The 21,112-nt window shown below is 30.9% G+C and overlaps 1 protein-coding gene and 1 long non-coding RNA gene across 3 annotated transcripts; one reads left to right on the top strand and one right to left on the bottom strand.

The window, feature by feature from the left end:
- Positions 1-4,420: 4,420 nt before the first annotated feature.
- LOC141450361 (pancreas transcription factor 1 subunit alpha-like) lies at positions 4,421-13,073 on the bottom strand. 2 transcript variants are annotated; one of them, XM_074120727.1, is made up of 6 exons: positions 12,952-13,073; positions 11,357-11,553; positions 11,076-11,211; positions 8,639-8,834; positions 6,740-6,858; positions 4,421-5,023 (listed from the first exon to the last, which is right to left on the bottom strand). In XM_074120727.1, exons 2-6 carry the CDS (start codon positions 11,420-11,422, stop codon positions 4,884-4,886), a joined length of 657 nt encoding a protein of 218 aa, XP_073976828.1. In that variant the 5' UTR covers positions 11,423-11,553; positions 12,952-13,073; the 3' UTR covers positions 4,421-4,883. The 2 variants fall into 2 exon arrangements, with proteins under 2 accessions (XP_073976828.1, XP_073976829.1); XM_074120728.1 differs by lacking the exon at positions 12,952-13,073 and having other exon boundaries at positions 11,357-11,901.
- LOC141450369 (uncharacterized) lies at positions 6,865-11,317 on the top strand. Its single transcript, XR_012456076.1, has 3 exons — positions 6,865-7,092; positions 9,734-9,837; positions 11,065-11,317. It is a non-coding gene; the product is annotated as an uncharacterized lncRNA (long non-coding RNA).
- Positions 13,074-21,112: the final 8,039 nt, after the last annotated feature.

The following is a 21,112-nucleotide window of genomic DNA, read 5'->3' as shown; positions in this document are numbered from 1 at the left end:
CACTATTTAAATAGACCATGTATTGGGTGTTAATAAGAGAACATCGATTGGAGGCCTAAAGTGCATAGACGCCTTACTTAAACATTAATTTGTAGAGTTTACAACAAAACTGTAAAAACAGTTTGCACATGGCAGTGACACATTGGAGAGAAGTATATCTTAAAGCAACTCGTGCCTCAAACTAAAATTTGCTGGAGAAATAATTCAAGTTAAATTTTAGGTACCATTTACTTTATTCTACTTTGGTACTAACAACCTGAGAGAAAATCCTAAAAGCATGTACGAATATAAATCAGTGCCCTGGAGGTACACAACACTATGCCCAATTTTAAATTTTTTACAAGAGAGCAAATGAAAAAGTTTTTTCTCACTTATAAGCCCATGGGAGTTATTTTGCTTAAATCTTTGGTTGATAGTAAGTAACATAGATGCACCATAAGTGATGGTTGGGTAATAAAAAAAGAAATATTGTATTAGAAAGATTAAAAAAATAAATTTTGAAAAAATGGACTTAGTGTTGTGTACCTCCGGGGTACTGAAATAGAATCTAATGAAAGCACATGTACTTCTACATGTAAAATATCATTACACCAAATTTTCAGGAAATTGTTGGAGCTGTTTTAGAGAAATTCTCAAAATACTTGAAAATCTTAATTGATATTGAAAGAGTCACTCTGTCGATTTTATTTCAATCGGGGAGTAATTAACCAATTCCATCGTTATACTGGTGACTAAACATTTCAAGACACAAAAACCTTCAGAATGAGACCAAACTATGTACACCCTTCTTCACCCAGAAGTTCCTTTAAACAAATTTTTCTGAAAAAACTGTACAGTAAAATGGTATTTCCGGTGGACCAATTTTTACCAAATCAATGTGGCATTCACTAGTACGTGTAGCGAAATTTCAACAATTCTTTTTTAGGAAGGTCATTTTGTTTTTGTTTTTTATCCAGGAGTTCTCAAAACGGTTTATTTCTGGTATAAACTCAAATCTGCACGATTACAATGCCTACTGTAGTGTTCCAAGAATTGAATAATTGATATGTGAGGAACATTTTTTTAAAAAAATAACAATAGTACTGTATCAATAAAACTCAATAGCTGCACATATTAAATTAGGAGCAATAAAAAAGCGCTATTTTTCTAATAATTTTATCTCTCATTTTTAGATAATCAATAGCTAGCTAGTAATATTTTGCTAGTTAGTTACCTAGCAATCTGCCACCAAGTACCTAGCAATTATCTCTTGTTTTTTTTTGTTTTTTTTTATACTTTAATTTGGCGATCTTGACTACATTAATTGTTTGTCCAATAATTGTTATTAGGCCACAATTTCATGCAAATGAATGTAAACTCGGTAAAAACAATATATGAAAGATAATGTACACAGCTGACGACAGTCTCAGTCACCCTACAGCCAAACAGGTGCACTCTAGGCCAATAGGCTTAAGTTTCGTACATGGTTGGTGCTCTTCCATAATCAATTAGGGGTGGTAAGCATCATACAACTATCTCTAATCTGATTAAACTATCTTAATCAGGATCAACTGCTGCATTTAAAAATCTACTTTTCATTTGTTGAATTCCTCCTCCTCGATGAAACCCTCCTAACCGCAAGTGCAAACAATTTTACGATGATTTAAAAAAAAATATCATGTATATTTTACTGAAAATTTTATTTCATTTATTTATTTGTATCAGTGGCTGAGAGGAGAGCATCGATTCAAATTGCTGTTACAATATAAATTTCGTATTGAATTTTTTTTTTTAAGTAGAAATTCACCTTTTCATTTCTCTTAGAGATGAATTTCCGAAGTTGTAGATACTCGCAAATACATGTTAGGAGGTCCACTGAACAAGAAGACGTCGTTAGGGCATGATCTATACGTACTGTACATTGAGTGCTTAGAACTTTTTTTTCAACAAAAGAGTTTTTTCAACAAACCATCCAGAGGAACAACTTCAGTAAAGTAACAGTTAAGAGCGAAAATAGTTACAATTTTTGTTGTAATTGAAAATTAGAAAACCCAAAAGTGTCAATAAATTATTTATTTTAATTTAATTATTACTACTTATTATGGTAGTTAACATGGGTCTGTATCCACCTTCTGGCACTTAGATTTTAATAGATTTACTTTGAAGATACGGTATTCCATTGTACGGGATGAAGCTTCCCTACTGCATTATTTCCTTGTATGGTTCTGGGTTGCATATCCGCTCCATATCCTTCCTTAGTTCATTTAAAGGTTAAAACTTAAATTTTATTTCCATCAATTTCGAGGTCATTTTGCTGTTGCTCATAAGTTCCGATACCCGCGTGTTTTAAAAATGATTACTGATAACATTGGCTTTTCAAGCTCCCGAGTATGAAATATAACTTTGTTTCCTCGCTTATCACTACCTGGTCAACCTTAAAAAATAGATAACAAAGACATTCGTTGTTAATGGGTAGACCTATTCTTTTATATTTCGTTAAATAAATTTAAAATAAGAGTTGGAGCCATGATGAAGCTCTACATTATACTATACTAAGACAAGTTTAGAATATATTTCTACTTTTATTGTCTACTGGGAACAGAAAATAATTACAGTATTAATGTGAACGAAAAAAATAATTATCGATTTTTATTCTGTTTACTATCAAGTTCAGGAGATATTAATTTTTGCAGGTACCTAATCACCACTTAGTAAAGGATTAACAAGACCGTGATAAGGTAAACAAACGCACGTGCCATTGTGTGTACAATTACTGATATAAATAGACACACGTGCAGTCGATTATTGACGTGTGCCGAAGCACAAGACCTGCGACAATGATAAAATAATCTGTTATTCAATCTGGCGTTATTTTAAAATATAAAAAAAGACGAAAAACTCTACGGATGAAGCTAACATGATCAGCCTATTTCCTGAAATTGCCAGTTCTGACTTTAAAATAGTTCCACTACCAATACCGCTTTTTGAGGCCAAGGGAATGGTCAAAATCGCTTTTATCTGGATTGATTGTTATTCAAACGATCTTCTTTAAGCATTGTATCTGCGTCTATTAATTTTACCTGAAACATTTTTCCTGAAATAATGATAGAACATTTTTTATAGGCTGCCTAAACAGCAAACCACAGCCTCTATTCGAAGTATTGCCGTCAAAAAATTGCTTCTGATGGCAACGGCTGGCCAAGACCGCCGAACTGTTCAAAAATCCAGCTCATTCAGCTCACTGCCTTCACCTCAGTTAGCCAGAATAATTTTACATTACTCCTTTAAGTAAGGCTATTGAATCTTCTTCTGCAATTTCCCACATATTTGGAGCCCCACTGTTAGACAAGCCTTGAGTGCAGTTTGTCTATGAAAATATTCTCATTTCACTATAATATCCCCTGCCTCTTCTGTACAAGGCAGTAGCCTTCATCATTTCAATGCAGTCAGTCTAGAAAAAAAATGGCTACATCTGCAAAAGCACCAAACAGATTCTCTTTTTTCAAACCATGTAACCAAGCTCCAACTCAAGCTATAGCACCTTGGGAGGAGTATCCTCTTCTAACGTGGTAGGAAATATAAATATATATTTTTAAGAATTAAACACAAAAGTTGGTTTTATGTAAATGTAATAAAACGACGTAGAACAAAGGTGACAACACCCTTCAGATTTTCGTGGATGAAAGAGGGTGAGCTGGATATATACAGTAAAGATAGTGTGAAGCTATTGGACAAGTGTGCAAGTTCCCAGAGGAAGTGCGCAAGTCCTTCTGCATTCAGGTGTGTGGTTCTCAGGTCGATATTATTTCTGGCCACTCCTACAAAATGGCTTCGTAATATCTACCCTGTTTATTTTTCTTAGGAAAATCAAAAGTGAAATTTAACACGAGAGTGAGACAGAAAGAAAATTCGACAGAGTTTATCGTCGTATGATAACACAGTCGATGATCCTTAAGTTGGTCTTTTAACTTACTAAGTGCGGCTGCTTAGGTCTTTAGAAATGTAACACTGGCATAAATGTTCCTTTTTCTCAAAATTTCAAAAGCTCTTTCCGACCTCGGAACTTTTATAACCATTTACAAGTATTTAAAGTTAACTTAAGTTGTGACCATAAATTTAGATAACAATTTAGGCATCACTAAAATACGGGAAACCAGCTATAAATATTTTAAAAACTTACAATTCAAAAATCTACAAGATCGTAATGTTTCTATAAATAGAAAAGAAAAAGTAATCAAGGTTTCTTTTTTGATTGTAAGATGTTATTTTAGGTTTTTATAGGGATCTAATTCAATCACAAAAATAATCCTTGTTTCTGGTTCATTTCTCAGACTAAGTGACAGACAGAGTGTTTAAATAACTTTAGAAGATGAATTGAGAAATGAACATGCTTCATTTTAAACTGGAAGCGTAAGAACTATAAATAAAATATCTTTTTGTAAAAAAAAAAAACTTTTATTATTCACAGTCTATCACATTAAATGCAAATAAACATTAAAACATTTAAATTACTTAGATACATAAAGGACTAGAAATTCTACAGCCAACGAAATTGCTTTAAATTAAATTAAAAAGTGACCATGGAGTGTCAATGTTCTGTAAACTATTTGTTGCATCTCAGCGATTTCTTTATTAAGACTTAGTACTTGGCAAAAGCAAACAGATATGTTCAAGAGATTTTATCAAGTTTAAGGGTTTTTATTTTCGTTTAAAAAACAATTTTTAATAAATTAAACGGAAATAAAATGAATTATTATTGCTGAAAGCAGACAGAATTGCATCAAGTAAGCACAACTCTCTCTTTAACACTGATTTGCTTTATAACTTTTACCAATTCTATTAATCCTTTTTCCAATAACCACTGCATTTTTTGTTTTACAAACTTAATAAAACTTTTTAGCGAATTAAACTGATTGATAACCACCAGATTTACTCCTTGGATCGGCAGGTGTCCACACCTTGGCAAACATTACTCCATTTCTTCCGTTTTCTTTGTCCGATGACCATGATAGACTATGAGATGTATACGGGCATCCATAACTACCTGTTTAACATTACCAGCAAACTATTTAATAAGTGCCTATTATGAAGATAAGAAAAAAAAAGTGCGAACTCTAACACGATTTTTTTCTCACTACAACTCTAGATGCTAACGATACATTTCCTTCAAATGCCAAATATTTAAATATAGTTGAAACTGGCAAAAAATAAACTATAAATGGCGTAGAAAGTTTTTAATTTGTGTTTTGTTAAAGGCTTGATTAGTTAGCAGTCATTGCAATCAGTCGAATGGGTCAAAAGCTACTTCAGCTTGAGTATTTATTATTATTACGTAAGAATTTAAATATGTTGGTAAAACTCGCGAGTTTGAAAAAAACTTTTTTTGGAAGAATCAATTCCTTGAACAATTTAGTATTTATCGGAATAGGCATCCACTTTTTAATTTCTCTGATTGAAATTAATATCATACTGGAGTTTGGGAAGTCGTTTGGATGTTCTCAGATTTTCTTCTCTGAAATCTGAACTTATTGAATTATAAGTTCCTATTAATCACTTGAGTGATGGAGAAATTGAACATTTCAGGGCTTATTTATAACCTTTACAAACACTACTTTAAAAAAGATCTGCACATAAAATTGATGCTCATAAAATTAATAATAATACCTCTAGTAAGTATAACTTCATGTTTATCTTAAGTAAAATAAAAACTTAACAATACAATATAAAACTATTTTAGAAGGTGTATTAATAAAATAGAGCCAATGTATCGCTCTATTATTATGTTATTTAACTGATTTGTCACGATAGATTGAAAATAGCAAATGGTTTATTAATGTACTGGGTGTTGTGAATTGAAACAGCTGTCCTGGGGCCTACCATGACGAATGTTTTAGTTTGAAGGGTCACGATGCGATGATACTTGCACGCCCTTCTCTTTCAAGAGCACAGCAAGAGATAGAGATAGAACCATCATCCTTTTCAATTTTATATCACTAGTTTCAAAATAGGAAGTATAACTTATTAATTAACTCGCCTAAAGTAGATAACCTACTGCTTAAAATTTACTTTTAGGAATGGGTAAATGCAAAGAAAGCAAAAAGGCTGGCGATGAAGAGCTACTAAACACGGTACCTTATGACATAATAGCTAAATACCGGAAGTGCAGGTGAACTGAAAAAGGCCAGGTGTTATGACATATACCGCCGGTATGTTACGCACTGGTAAACAGTTTTGGGGTCATCAAAAATTTAGTTTTATAAATGTATGTATGTACCTAGTTACATTGAGGTTACAATGTGAGTGCGTTCGACAAAATTATGAATCGTTAAGTGAAGTATATGCAGTACACCTTTATAGACCATTAGATTCTAGAAAAGTTACTTTGTGGCAGAAGTTAGAAGAAATGAACCTATAGGACAAGATGAAATATCCGTAAAAAAAAGACGCCGCAGTTAATCACTACATTAGTTTTTTATTAAATAATTTTGTTTACATCCACAACCCACAATTAGGTAAAAAAAAGAAACTAGTCTCTTATTCGGGGCTATGTAGTCGCTGCCGGTACCTCATCCTAACCATACGAATAAAACATTCACTAAGTGGAAACCATAAGACTTAAAAGGTTTAAATCACTCTTTCACAGCATTAGACCGCTTAGTAACACAAAAGTAATAGTTACCAACCACGACTAAGGATGACATTAATGCGGTTTAGTTAAAATTAAGCAAAAACTCTAAAAATAAAGAGAAATTTAATTTACCTCTGATGATAACTTTCTTCTGTTCTTTAACGTGATTACGACCTTTAGTACCAGACTTCGTTCCTGTGTCTTCATGATTTTTATCATTCATTACTAATTCGCTAAGAAATTTGATATAACTGGTAAAACAAAGAAATAAAATTTTTATTGAATATTAAGTGAATAATATTAAAATAAGTTAATTAGTTAATGTTAATTAATAAGTAGGTATATTCACTTCAAGCTCTGATGTTATTGCTACACGAATATGATTCTTTATAGGAGTGGAAAGAGAAGTTCGTCCACACGATGAAGGAAACGACAGGACTGAGAAAAACAGGGAGATGGAAGTCGCATGCTGAACACTACGAAAGGTACGTTCGATTCATATTCAGAAACAATATACGAATACTACTGATATAATAATAATAATAGTATCAGTAGGGTAGTTGCTTTATGCAATGAATAGATCAGCACGATTCACCTCTACAGTAAGATTTTTATTAGTTAGATTATTAGATTTTTTTAAGTTATTTTTTACAGCGTCATACCATTCTATCTCATAACAACTTAACTGAACAAACAAATACAAAGTAAGTTCAAGTAAGATTAGATGCATAACATTCAACAACTTTTGTACTTGTAGTTAAAATATTCTAAATAACTTGAGCTCATATAAATACGTAACATAGATTAGTTTTAATTTTCTTCGCTGCCTTCAGCAATGCTCAAATGAACCACAGGGCCCATACGTGACCTCCGTACCCGGGTGCAAATACTGGAAATTCGGAATGTTGGGTCACTATTGCCAGACTTTCCACAGAATGGTAACGAGTTAGTGGAAGTTACTTATGGGTTTGTACAATTCTACGACAGATAAAGGCTTTGTTCGAGAAATAAATGTTAGAAAGGGTAGCCTTTTATATCAAAAGGTACTGCTGAAACTTAGTTGTTTAGCTCATGGTTTGCTATGAACTCAAGGGTACACCTGCTTTTCCTGGCGCAGATCTAGAGATGAAATTGATAAAACTTTTTCAATTATATTTTGAAGAAAGGAAATTAAAACTAGGTATCTATACTTTACATTTATTAAGTAAATTTTAGCTTCACGAACTTCTTGCTAATAAAAAACTCTGATAATAAATCCGAGACTATCAGAAATATATATTTGTATTGGAACAGACAGATTGATGTTACCAAAGCTTAATGAAATGAATTTTTGCATGAATTGAAATGTACTTTATGGGGGGGGGGGAGTTGTTTTCTGAATGAAACCGATTTTGAGCCGCCATTCCTTCTACTTGTAAGCATTTGTAAGTCTCACCATCTGTCTATCGAAAGGAGTAAGACTGATTTCATATATAAATAATGTGCATAATTTTAATGGCAACAAATTAGTCACATCTTAATTGCACCATTAAAAGGATGAGTGCGCGAATGCAAATGCTCCTTTTGCATAATACGACTGAAATAATTGCAAATATTGTTGCATCAACTGAATGGCTTCCACTCTGAAGCATTGATAGCCCTGTGTCTAATCATTATATCTCTTCTAAATTATATTACCTCCCGAGTTGGGCCCGTATAGCCTAGAATCCTCCTCCTAAAAGAGTTCTTGCACACAGGTCACTGTTAGGATTGTTTGCTTTCAATAGAGCCACTACCCTTCTTAGAGTAAAATACCTTGAATTAGAACCTAATTTCGAGATATAAAGAAAATAGATATTTAGGATCGTAGTGACGGGGTTCGTTCCTGAATTGAACTAGGTCCTTTTCAAAGATAATAAAATTGTTGAGAAAAGTAGGGAGAGACGAAAATCATCCCAAAAAGAGAAATCCAAGTGAAAAGTTTAAGACCTTTCTAAGAGTATTGAAAAAATTATTTAAAAAATATAATTAATAAATTATAATTGAACGAACCCAATTGCCAATTTAAGTGTGTCAACTTTGGAAAGTCTTTTCTCATATGGTAACGTAGGTATATGGGCCCGTAACCCATCGAAAGCTTCATTAATACTTTGCATTCTTCTTCTTTCGCGTAGATTAGCCGCCTGCCTCTGCTGTAACTGTACTACTGCACATCTTCCCTGTTGCCTCCTACATGGACGACTTCGACCTGTTCAACGTTCACATACAGGATCGATATTTAGGAATTGAAGTAGTTTCTTTCTGAGGGATTGTAGTTACCTGCTTAGCACGACCTGAATGACTATAAATTGGCCAATGTAATCTATGATGTTCTATGGAACTTACTACAAATAAAGAGCTTTATATATTTCTGAAGTTAGTGTCGTGAAAATGATCATGGATTCTTGTGGTAAAATTCTAAAACTATAAATATAAATAAATTTATCTATTAATAATATCGCAGATTTCCCATTACTTTCGCTTATTAGGTATCGTGTAAAATTTTTGCGATTGAACTTTTTACTGGACATCGTGTTCTGAGTCTGAATCGGTAGTTGTACGTAAAGCCCTCCTAAAAAAAATAGGCATTACTGTAATATATGTAATATAAAAGAAAAGACGTGTTCGGGTCCCTTGTTTATTTTATCGCGCGATTTTACATCTCCTTCTATGGATTTTGAACTGAATAACTCCAACTTCATCAGAGTAAACATTTCTACCTAGGCAGTGTGAGGAATCTTGTATTATCTCTTAAAAACAAATCATGCCAAACTATTTCTTTCGTATATTGAAGTTTCGGCCAGAATCAGCGATCAAAAGTTGACATTCAGTTTTTCACTATTTTTTAACTCATCTCCAATAAAATAGAGTTTCCAAGAAAGGGCAACTAACCTTCAGCATCTCTCCAAAGTGCCACTTTAGTACAATTGGTAACTGATATTTCTTACAATAAGAGCATGCCAGAATTGCATGATTGCAAAAAGTGGATTATAGTAGGGAAATGCGACTTTACAGCGTGGGTACTTGATTGTTTACTTTCTGTTAAGTACTCTAACAGTTACAGAGAGTGATGTAATGGTGCAGATTTTCTATTTTGAATTATCACAGGAAATATCCGTTTGAAATCCGCTGAATACAGAAACAAGTAATTATACAAATTGGTCTGTGAGCGTATAATTTATTCAACGTGACTCAAATACGAATAAATCACAGTAAGTTAAACATTTTCTATTATGAACCCTTATTCCATTATATTCTGAATCTATTGAATCTATGTTGTTGCAAAACAAATTACAGTTATAGAGGAGGATTTGCCCTATATTATAAAGAAAATTTGGGAATTTTATCTTTTATAGAAAAAGAGAAAAAAATTGTCAAAGTTTGGTGTTTATCAACGTTACGCTTTTTCGTGCACTTTTTGAAGATCAACCCTCATACAACTGTCCTACCGGGCAGTTTTAGTACAAAAAATTCATTTTTTGTGAATTTTTCCAATTAATTTCTCAGGATTATGTGGGTTTCAACTACCAATTCCTCCCACAATATTACATTCCCTCGTTAAATAAAAAAATATTCGATTTCTTTCTTTTTCAAAGATTTTTTTTTATGAAAGAATATAAATTTGAAGTATTTAAACATTTTACTACATAAAATGTTCACCAAGGTGTAACTAGCGTTTCTTAAAATTTTGAACGTATAGCTCAAAACCTTGTTGGTAATTTAATTATATTTGTAATATTTGTGAGGCAGAAATAAGCTACTGGACGGGATATAATCTTAAAAAATCAAAGTTTCTGGAATAAGGTTTTAAGTAAAACGATGTATGATATGTTCTGTTAGCATTCCAACTTGAAAACCATAACAAAAATTAGATATCTTCTAAAATCATTAGATCATTTTCTAAAAACTACTGTTTTTTCATTATTCTTAAAAAACTAATACGATAAAAACTGAATATTGAAAATTTTGTGGCAAATGCCATAATTTCTCTTTCTGTAAGCACAAAATTATTGGAAAATATCTATACATTCAATTTATTGTTAACCACCCATCTGACAGTAAGGTTTCGTAAAAAGTGGCTCTTCCTATGGTGTTTCGGTGATTTCTCTTAATTTCTTAACAATCGCCTGTATTCTTATTTGAAGCAGTTTCTCCCTGAACAGAGTTCCACAATTCTTCTCTAAACGGAAATATTTTTCTACTCGAATCGTTTTTACTGATAACCTGAGTGATTTGTTGGTTAAATTTTACTGTAAACTGCCGCTAAAAAATGGCGAAAAAACACAGAAACTGTTTTCCGACAATATAGTCCTAGTCCCATCCCAATATAATACTAGTTGAAAAAAGGTAAAACTACAATCCCTAACATATAACTTAATTTTGAATTTAATTAAATTTTAAAAGTATCTTTAGAGTTAATATTAGATTATTTTTTCCAGTATGAACTTACCTGATTCTTGATCACTGGAATAAGAAAAGCTGGAATCTGACTGGTTAGAATCTTCAGAATAGAGGAATAGTTCTGAAGAACTGTTGCTAGGTGACCCTACATATGACTGGCTGTCCACTAAAAATCCATTTCTTACCTGTAAAAATTAAAAATTATTAGATAAATAAAATGGCTCTTATCACTTCAGATGTTGCCGTGCCTTAATTTAAGAAATAAATAAATCTATAATTTAATAACAATAACTCAGTAAAAGCATTTCAAAAAAAAAAAAAATTATTAACCTGTTCCAAATCTAGATTGTCCATAGAACTGTGGAACATGTCGTCGTCAGCCTTTTCGAAAGTCATCTACATTGCCAACTTGCCGTACGGCTGATGGAACACCCTGGACTGAAGCGAACAGGCGACTAAAATAAGGGTCTACAGCCACCCCCGACTGAGTAGTGGGGAGAGGCGGCACTGTGATCCGCACTTCATCCCTGTGGCCAATTTCACAATCATTAACTATAAAATTGAATTGCGATGAATAATATTAACAACTCTTTTATGAGTAGTCGCACGATTGTTCTGAAGGTTGGTTTCTATTTCTATTATATTTTAACTCGAAGAATCACTCCTTAAAATTAATGTCATATAAAAGCGTTTCAATAGGTTTTTATGAAGTGCTAGAAATATATTTTTCAGGAGATATGCTCTTCCTACAAGCGATTTTCTTAGAAATTTCGGTGGTAACTACCGTAAAAAAAAGAGAAACTGCACTTCAGATACAAATTACATCTCTACGCTCTCCTCCAAACACTGCCCACTTAAAAAAAAAAGAAATCGCACAGAATATCTTTTCCGAAAGATTTTATCCCAATTCACTTCCATTAAAGTCAAATTCTCTAATAGCGACTGTGTCCTCTGGCCACTCAGTTTCATAGTCACCGTTACATTCATCATCACTAGTTACTTCTCTATCGTCTTTAATAGCTCTTAAAAAGAGACAGAAACAAAATGTAAATAAAAATTTACAGTAATTATTTCAAACAAACATTTAGTGGCTTTTAAAATAAATCACACTGAACAAGACTGAATGTATGAAATATTAGCGGCTGTGTACGTCGTTAAATTCTACGAGCTCTCTTGTGGCAACTAAATTCTAATTCTAAGAATAATTAAAATAAAATAACGAAAAAATATTTCATCATTTCTTATTAAAAGAAGGTTGAAGGATATAGAAGATAATAAATTCAACACTAATAGACATTTAAATAATTGTTTTATAGAACTAAAAATATAGACTGTAACAAACATCGTGTGCTTCTATAAGACACGCATTGGCTGCTATAGTCGTCATTTACGCCAATGGGTTAATAGTTTGACAGTGTGTCGCCACCGCAAATGAATCGGGGATTCAGGGAAGATAAAGTTGGACCCTATCGGCTAAGGCAAAGATGGTCTTGGTTAATTCAAACATTAGGTGGGCACTATACGGCTGCTATGTGAAGGAGAAGCGCTTCGTCAATAAAGTGGTCACGTTAGTCTGGAGAAAATTACAAAATTAACTATAAATATGACACGCTGTTTAAAGTCATTACATACATACCAAACAAACAAATAGCTGAACGAAGAGCAATCTACCACTGATACAAAAAATAAAATAAAAAGCGTGAATGTTTCAACAAGTTTCTTATTCCTTAAGATTAAAGGTTTTACAAATTTTATTATTTAAGCATTATTTACATGTTTATCAATATTAATTTTACAAATTTCCAAGTACAAATGAACTTAGTATAATCATTGCTTTCTGCTTCCATAAAGCGCACCCCCTTTTGTAAAATACAATTCTAATACGTTACTTATGTAACAAAAATATTCTAGACTTAAATACATACTTGGTTTTATTAATTTTATTTCACTATTTTTCAAAAAATGTTTTACAGCTTATTAACATTTTAAATATTACACAAAAGGAGATATCTTATAACCTGTATGTAACCTCCCTCACTTAGCACTCAGCCATGTAGGGTGAGCCCGAAACAGACGTGGATATCATGTGCCTAACCAGTTACTACGAACCAGTATATATTTAAACTGATTAAACTGACCGTCGTCTGATAGTGGATGAAAGACCAAAATCTGTAAAGGATAAAACAGTGTACTATGATGGGCAAAATCAACGAGGCTACATTTTACGTGCAGGTAATAAGAAATAGATGTAATGCTAGTGATATTTTAAAATAAGCATGTATTGAGATATTATTTAAAAAAATAATATATTTTTTTTATTAAAAACAATCCTCAAAATGAAAGAGGGGTTTTTAGTGACTTTATTATTTTTTTAATTTGTTTTAGTTGATTATTTTTACTTGATGTACACTTTTCTTGGTTTTTATTTTAACACAAAGATAGCTTAATTTTTTTAAAATAAATAATGGACACTAAAATGTCTTAAAGCATCAAACTTCGTTAATGCTCTATATAAAGATGCAGAATCTATTGGCATGATTTTTATTTTTTAGAATTTATCCCTCAACTGGTATCGTCGGGTCAAATTAGACCCGCGCGTTTTTCTTTTGTGTAGTATTTTGTGGGAATTAGCTACAAACATCTCCTTTTCTCTGAATTCTTCCCTGTCATCCTCACCAACAATCGTTCATAAAAATCAGCCGTTCTTGAGCAGTGCAAGTAAATAAAATATAGGTTTTGGGTCAAATTTGACCCGACAATACCACTTACGTTATAAGTTTTTTTCTTAATAGTTTTTTTATTTTTATGTTTTAGTGTTTGTTTTCTGTTCCATTTTTTAAAATTATTCTATAATATTTAATATTATTGCTGATAGCTGATTCTCTTCAGTTAAGCTGGTCGATGAATTAGGAAAGCTAAATTTGATTTACTCGGGGACATTACGAAAAAAATAAAAAAGAAAACCCCTCCTATATAATTCCAAATAAAAAAAAACTACCGTCGGGACTTCATTGTTTGTTTTTACTGGCAACAAAACGTTGGTTTTTTTTACCAAAACAAAACAAGTAAACTCGCATCTTGATAATTTAACTGTTGTAATTTTAAACTTTTTTTTGTTTTTCTAAATTTTATGAAACTAATTTAAAAAATATTCATCATTTTCATTTGCTAAATAAATTTTCTAACAAAAACTAAATCTACTTTAATTACATCAATGACATTTTAAAGTAATGTGCATTTAAAGCTTCGGGTCGACACCGATTCGACGATGCCATTTGAAGTTGAGATTTTGAGGATACCAGTTAAGGCTTATGTACTATAAAGTAAAAATCAAAGGTTTAATTATATTTTGATGTTTAATAGCCTGCTGAAATGACCACAGTGACAGACACTGCAGTCAGGAGCTTCTTATCTCAGCTTTCTTCTGGGAATGATTATCTCTATGGCTTTTCTTTAAATCCAGCAGCACGCTTATATTATTACTGGTGATTCTCATCAAGCCATATTCTGGAGTATTAAGAAATGAAGGAAATTTACTTACTTACTACTCTGCCTGTGACGGACTGTTCTTCAGGTAGTCTTACTTCACGTTTATTTCAAACGTTCTAAGTATTACAACATAAACTAAAACTTTTTTCCCAATACTATCTTTTAATCTGAATAATGTTTGAATTTTTGTAAAATTTGATTGAAACATTGGGGAATACTGTCGCATAATGGTATTGAACATTTTAACAGTGTGACCCCGCATTAGACAGTACTTATTTAAATTTATTTACAATTTTTCTATCCACCTTTAGGCCCCTAGGTAATTTTCGCGACCCCAAATGGGGTTGCGGCTTATAGATAAAATACCAGTGCTATAACATTTTCAATCAAATATAAGCATTCTTCAGCCAGATTAAACCTTTTCCAAAAAAGGTTTAAGTTCTTAATCATCTATTTAAATGTTCTAAACTTTCAAATTAGCTTAATTGGCAATATTAACCTTGGTTGTTCTAATTTTTTGTTAAACCTACATTCCATTCGTAGGACGTAGCATTTTCAATTTAGTTAAACATATCTGGCCAAATTGAACCTCTTTTCCTCAGTCTGTTAATAATTCTGTTTAAATATTAAATTACGTTAATAGGAAAATGGTAATATTTAAACCAAACTAGAGTTATATTTTTTAGACAAGTAAGCTAACTGTTAAAATAAAAATATTAAGTTAAAATAAAATTAAAAGTTAAGAAATTGGTCAACTTTATTAGAAATTCTATACATTCTGTTCTTATTTTAAAATTAGGAATGGAAAAAAAATATGTCGTATTAAGGTCATGCCAATGCTATCTAGCGGCAATAGCTTAAAGTAGGGAGATGAAATTACATAGGATGTAGTTCCAGTGATTACCGCTAGGTAGCATGAGCGTGTACTTTGACACTATTAAAATAAACATTAAATAACCTAACCAAGCAACTGTCCGGTAAGGCAGTGGGGTAAAAAGGTTATTTGGTTTTGTCCAAATATTCTCTATCATGTAGCAACAGTAATAATTTGCTGTATTTATTAAATGTTCTTCACCGACGTTGATAAACGTTGTATATCGTCAATATTTTAAAAAGAAGTTTTCCTCTAACAAAATTTCCATGTTTAAAATTTAGTGTTTATTTGATGTTTTTTATTTATTTATTATTGATAGTGTTTAGATGCTGCTGTAACTAAGTCAGTGAAAACTTTACATACCTTAGAAAACTGATTGTAGTATCTATTTGCATTAAGCGATAACTTCCTAGGAAATTAGAAAACTTGTTTTTGCATCATTACTGCGTTAAGGACTTCTTGCAGGTAAGCAACATTTTTTGTACATGCTTTGATTTTTAATTAACAGTTGATGTGATTAGAAGTGTTTATGAAATTGACATGTTTCCAACACAGTTGGTAATAGATGCATTTTAAGTGTATGGATGTAATTTTAAAAACTTGATTTTAGTTTTAATTATTTTGTTTCATAAAAATGTTTCAACGGTCATAAGTTGGTAGATTTAGTTCGTAACATGTTAATAATTTTTGGTCGCCTTTATTACTGTAAAAGTAAATTGCTAATTACGATTATGTATTTGGGAATTATGAACTTCCACGTAAATATTCACATTTCTCTCATTTAAAGGGGAGAGTAATCTCCATGAAATTTAAATTAATAATATAAAGTTTAATAACGTTCTAGAATTATGGACCTTGGATTTTGCAAGGTTCGCACCAGTAGTTTTGAATTCTAACTTATTGAAAATTGTTTTTTTTTTTCTAAATATTTTTTAATTACAATGAAAACAATTGTATAAATAATAGTTTATATGTTTTTATTTTTGTTCGCAGCGTTCTTTCGACATTCTAATGGTAATTCTGAACTAGTTCAATTCAAACAAATGGCTGGATTGATGACATATTATACAGTGTTACACATTTTAACTCCTACAACAACTGTAAGTACATGTTTTCAGCTTACAGCATGTTGTTTCTCAGTTAAGATATTATATAGTATTATCTAAAGATAAATAATAAAGTATACAGCAATAGATTAGATACCTAGTAAGTGCAATAATTTGCCTAAGTTCAAACTATCCAGATGGTACATGAACTTAGATTTACGTTTTTTTAAAAAAAGTGCATGTGCTTACACTTTTATTGATTCTCTATCATCTTAGGGCTTTTTAGTGATCAAATTGGTTTACTGAAGTGAATTATTAAGTCATAAACATTAGGGTTGTACTGATAGCACATTCAAAATATTTAATTATATAATTTGAGCTTCTTCAAGCTGAACTTTTTGCAACAATTAAGTCAAGTATATCAAATAGGCAGATGGGGCGTGTTGTTTTCTGCTATTATAACCCATGTTTAATGAGTTATTGAATGAGAAATGGGAAATTGTTTTAAAAAGACTTAATTTTCATACAAACTCTATTGATAATAATTTTACAATATTGAATATTGTCATTAACTTAGGATTTAATAGGTATAAATAATTTAGTGAATTTTCATTTAGTTTTTATTATTATTGTTAATCATTATCTTCGTTCGTTATTCTTTAGGACCTTTCTTTAAATCCAGCATCCACAAAAGTTGAGGTGTTTCGCAATCCATTTCATCATTCCAGGGAAATCAAACCAAACAATCTTATTGGGCTGTTTTTCAGGTAAGCTTTACTTTTATTAGTACATTACCTTGAATAGATAAAACTTTTTATCAGATGAATTAAATCTTCCCCTTGAAAGGTTTCAATTTAGTTGAAAAATACGATGTTCAGTCGTTGTTTGTGAATTCTGTAGGTTCTTTGTATTTGTTCTATTTAAATCAAAGAATAAATCAGAAATTGAAGTATTTATATTCAAATTAAAGAAATTGGAAAATTTTATTAGAAATTCTATACATTCTGTTCTTACTTTAAAATTAGGAATGTAAAAAAAAATAGAAGTACTAAGGTCATGCCAATGCTATCTAGCGGCAATAGCATAAACTAGAAAGATGAAATTACATAGGAACTAGTTCCAGTGATTTCCACTAGGTAGCATGAACATGTACTTTGACACTATTAAAAAAAACATTAAATAACCTCCTAATCAAACAAATGTCCGGTAAGGCAGTGGGGTAAAAAGGTAATATTTGGTTTTGTCCAAATATTCACTTGTATCATGTTGCAACAGTAATAATTTGCTTTATTTATTAAATGTCCTTCATCCAAGTTGATAAACATTTTATATCGTCAGAAAATATTTTATATTTCATTTTCTTTTAAAGAAAGGGTTAGATTCTTTAAAAAATGATTTAAACTTTCATTTATTCACATTTATTTAATTTTTATGAATAAATAATCAATTATTATACTTTTTTTTCTTGGTTCTTAATTCATGCTAAACTCAGTAAAAACTAATTATTTTATGTACATAAATAGTGTTGATTTTCAGATTAAATACCTCTGATACTGGATTACGGTCTGCAAAACTGTTCATCAATAAAAGCCCAAGTGAAATAGTCGTAAATCATCTATTCTAGGAAATTTTTGTGAAGAATCAATTAATAAAAGTATTATGTACTTACTATATGTAATATGCACGTTAATTTCACAATGAAATGTTAGAATTTTTACTTATAATTACTTACTAATTGCATGTTCTTTGTTTTTAATAAAAAGTTTAATGTATAAAAAAAAATTATAAATTTAAGAAAAAGAATCTTATTCTCCTTTTCATATAAAAAAAAAAAAAAAAATTGTTTTATTATCATGTTGGTACAGATTTCTTGTTAAAAAGCGTTTAATTAGAAGAATAAACAGGCAAAACCTGAAAAATGGTTAGAAATAGCTGCAAGAGTGGAAGGAATAAAAAAGAAAACCTTTGGAAAAGGTTAAAAAAGAACCTTTGAAAAAATTGGAAATAGTCTCTTAATTTCACTATACTGCTGCTGTTTCTACATTTGATGGTTAATATGAAAGGCAATCCTAGATTGTGTTTGTTGTGTGGTAGTTATGTTTGGAAAATCATGAAGTAAAATACGTTTAAAAAATTAAAAAGGAAAATTAGTTTCAAAAATGGCCATAAGGTAGCAGCACTTACTGGACCTGTCAACTATATAAACACATTTTAGTTCACATATTTGCCACCAGGTACCACTAAAACTATAATGCTACATTCAAGATTTCTCTTCAGTACGACTTGAGTGTCAGAAGGGAGTAGATCGCTTTGTCGCTCGTCTCCTTAAACGTATCTATTTTAGTCTCACATCATCAAATATGAAACGATGTATGATGACATATCTCTGCCTAGTCAAAAGTAAGAATTATAATAAAAAATATTCCAATCAAATAGGAAAAAGGTATAACATATGTCAGTCTCGTCTAAAAATCACTAACATCAGCATACATGAAAATTCTTCTGTAAGAATTATTAAAAAAATCATGGAAACATCAAATATGAAAATTAGGTATCATGCTTGTGCAGACGACATAGGTCTAGTAGACTAGTAGAGTGTAATTGCCCCACCTTCCCACCCTGCAAAAAAAATCACACCTATATAGCCTGGCAGTACTATTGCATACTCGACAAGCAAGATACATTTTATGCATTTTTTCAGCATAAAACAATTTATTTTAACTTACTTCCGGTTTCAATAATTAACACATTCATAATGCCATCTAACTATATTATATTTCCTAGTTAAAAAAAGCTTGAGTTACATAATAATTAATAAAAACAATGCAGTTATTAACAAATGAACTGCAGTTTGTACTGCCACTCCTAGGTAACAGAACAATCATTATTCTAACCATTACATTTCTCTTTCTTTACTTTGGAGGCCTTTATAACTATTTTTTTATGTTTTCTTTTTTCGTATCTTTTTCATTATTTTTAATTTCTTATTATTTAAGAGATTAAAAGGAAAAATAAATACAATATTATTAAATAACTATTTTTTTTTATTATTTAAAAATAATTTATAAACTTTTTTACAATAAGATTAATAAAATCTTTACAGAGTTTGGGAAAACTTTAATCTACTGGTGACTCACGAGACTTGTACAGGACCTCCCTTCACTCACATTTAACCAATTAAGTTAAATAATTTGTGAATGAAAGGAGTCGTCAATATAATCATATTGACTCATTTAATCAAATGTGAGTGAAAGGAAGTCCTATATAAGTCTAGTGGAGCTGTGTCTAGAAATTTTGCCCAAATCTGACTGTAACCATGCTGATTAATATAGTAACTACATACAGAAATAATTTCCAAAAATAAAAATAAATTGTTAAAGATGTTTTATTAACATGTTTGCACAGATTTATTGTTAAAAAGAGTTTAATTAAAATATTAAAAAATAAAAAGAAAAACCTAAAGAAAAGGTTAGAAATAGCTGCGAGAGTAGAAGGAATAAAAAAGAAAACCTTTAAAAAAGATTAAAAAACCTTTGGAAAAAGTGGAAATAGTCTCTTAAAGTGGAATTTATTTCTTTATTTCACATGAATCCAGCTGTTTCCGTGTTTGATAAGCCATTGCAAATTAGCTTGTTCTATTTTGAAAAACAAGATGTAATAGCCATTGGAAAAAGTAGAAACTGTCTTCTAATTTCACTGGATTGCTGTTGTTTCTGCATTTGTTACTTAATTTAAGGGAATGTTCATGTTAGTTCGATCTATTTTGAAATATAAGAAAAAACCATCAGAAAAAGTGGAAATCGTCTTCTAATTTCATTCAAAAACTCCTGATTCGTGTTTCATAGTTAATATTAAAGCAGATGTATAAACGTAAATGTAGGTTCCATCTTTTTTTAACAAGAAGACGTAAAAACCATTGGCGAAATTGGAAACCGTCTTCTAATTACACTCGAACACTCCTGTTTCCTATTTGACAGTTAATATTAAGGCCGACTTAAGAATTTTCATGTAGGTTCGACCTTTATTTGAAATTATGAAATAAAAACGATAAGAAAAAGTTGAAGTTCTTGCCTAATTTCTCCTGAATACTGCTGTTTCTGTATTTGATTGTCAATTATAAAGTCAATGCAAGTTGGAAAATTTTGGATTGATATGTTTTGAAAACCAAGAAGTAAAAACCAATGAAAAAAGTCTCTTAATTTCACAGTAATGCTGCTGTTTCTGCATTTGATAGATAATTGTAAAGGCAATCCTAGATTGGATATGTTGGGTCGATCTGTTTTGAAAATCAAGAAGTTAAAACCATTGGAAAAAGTAGAAATCGTCTTCTACTTTCACTCAAACACTCCTATTTTGTATTTGATAGTCACTATTAAGGCCAATGGAAAAATGTATTTGTAGGTAAGATCTTTTTTCAAAAGTAAGAGGTAAAAAGCTATAAAAAAAAAGGTCAAAATTGTCGTCTAATTTTGTTTATTTGATAGTATTAAGACGAATGCTAGATTGTAATTGTAAAGTCTATCATTTTTTAAAAACAGAACGTAAAAAGCAATTGGAATCATTGAACTTTTATCCCTATTTCACTGAGATGCTGTGGTTTCTTTGTACATTAGTTAATAATAAGGCAATGCTACAGGAATGATGCTGCTCCTGTATTTAATAAATACTGTACAGGAC

The sequence above is a fragment of the Rhodnius prolixus genome, unplaced genomic scaffold, assembly GCF_049639745.1.
Source record: "Rhodnius prolixus isolate KJV_2025 unplaced genomic scaffold, Rpr scaffold_2, whole genome shotgun sequence".
In the NCBI taxonomy this organism is placed as follows: Eukaryota; Metazoa; Arthropoda; class Insecta; order Hemiptera; family Reduviidae; genus Rhodnius; species Rhodnius prolixus.
The sequence above is the reverse complement of the archived record's forward strand: the minus strand, read 5'-3'. Positions and strand labels throughout refer to the sequence as shown.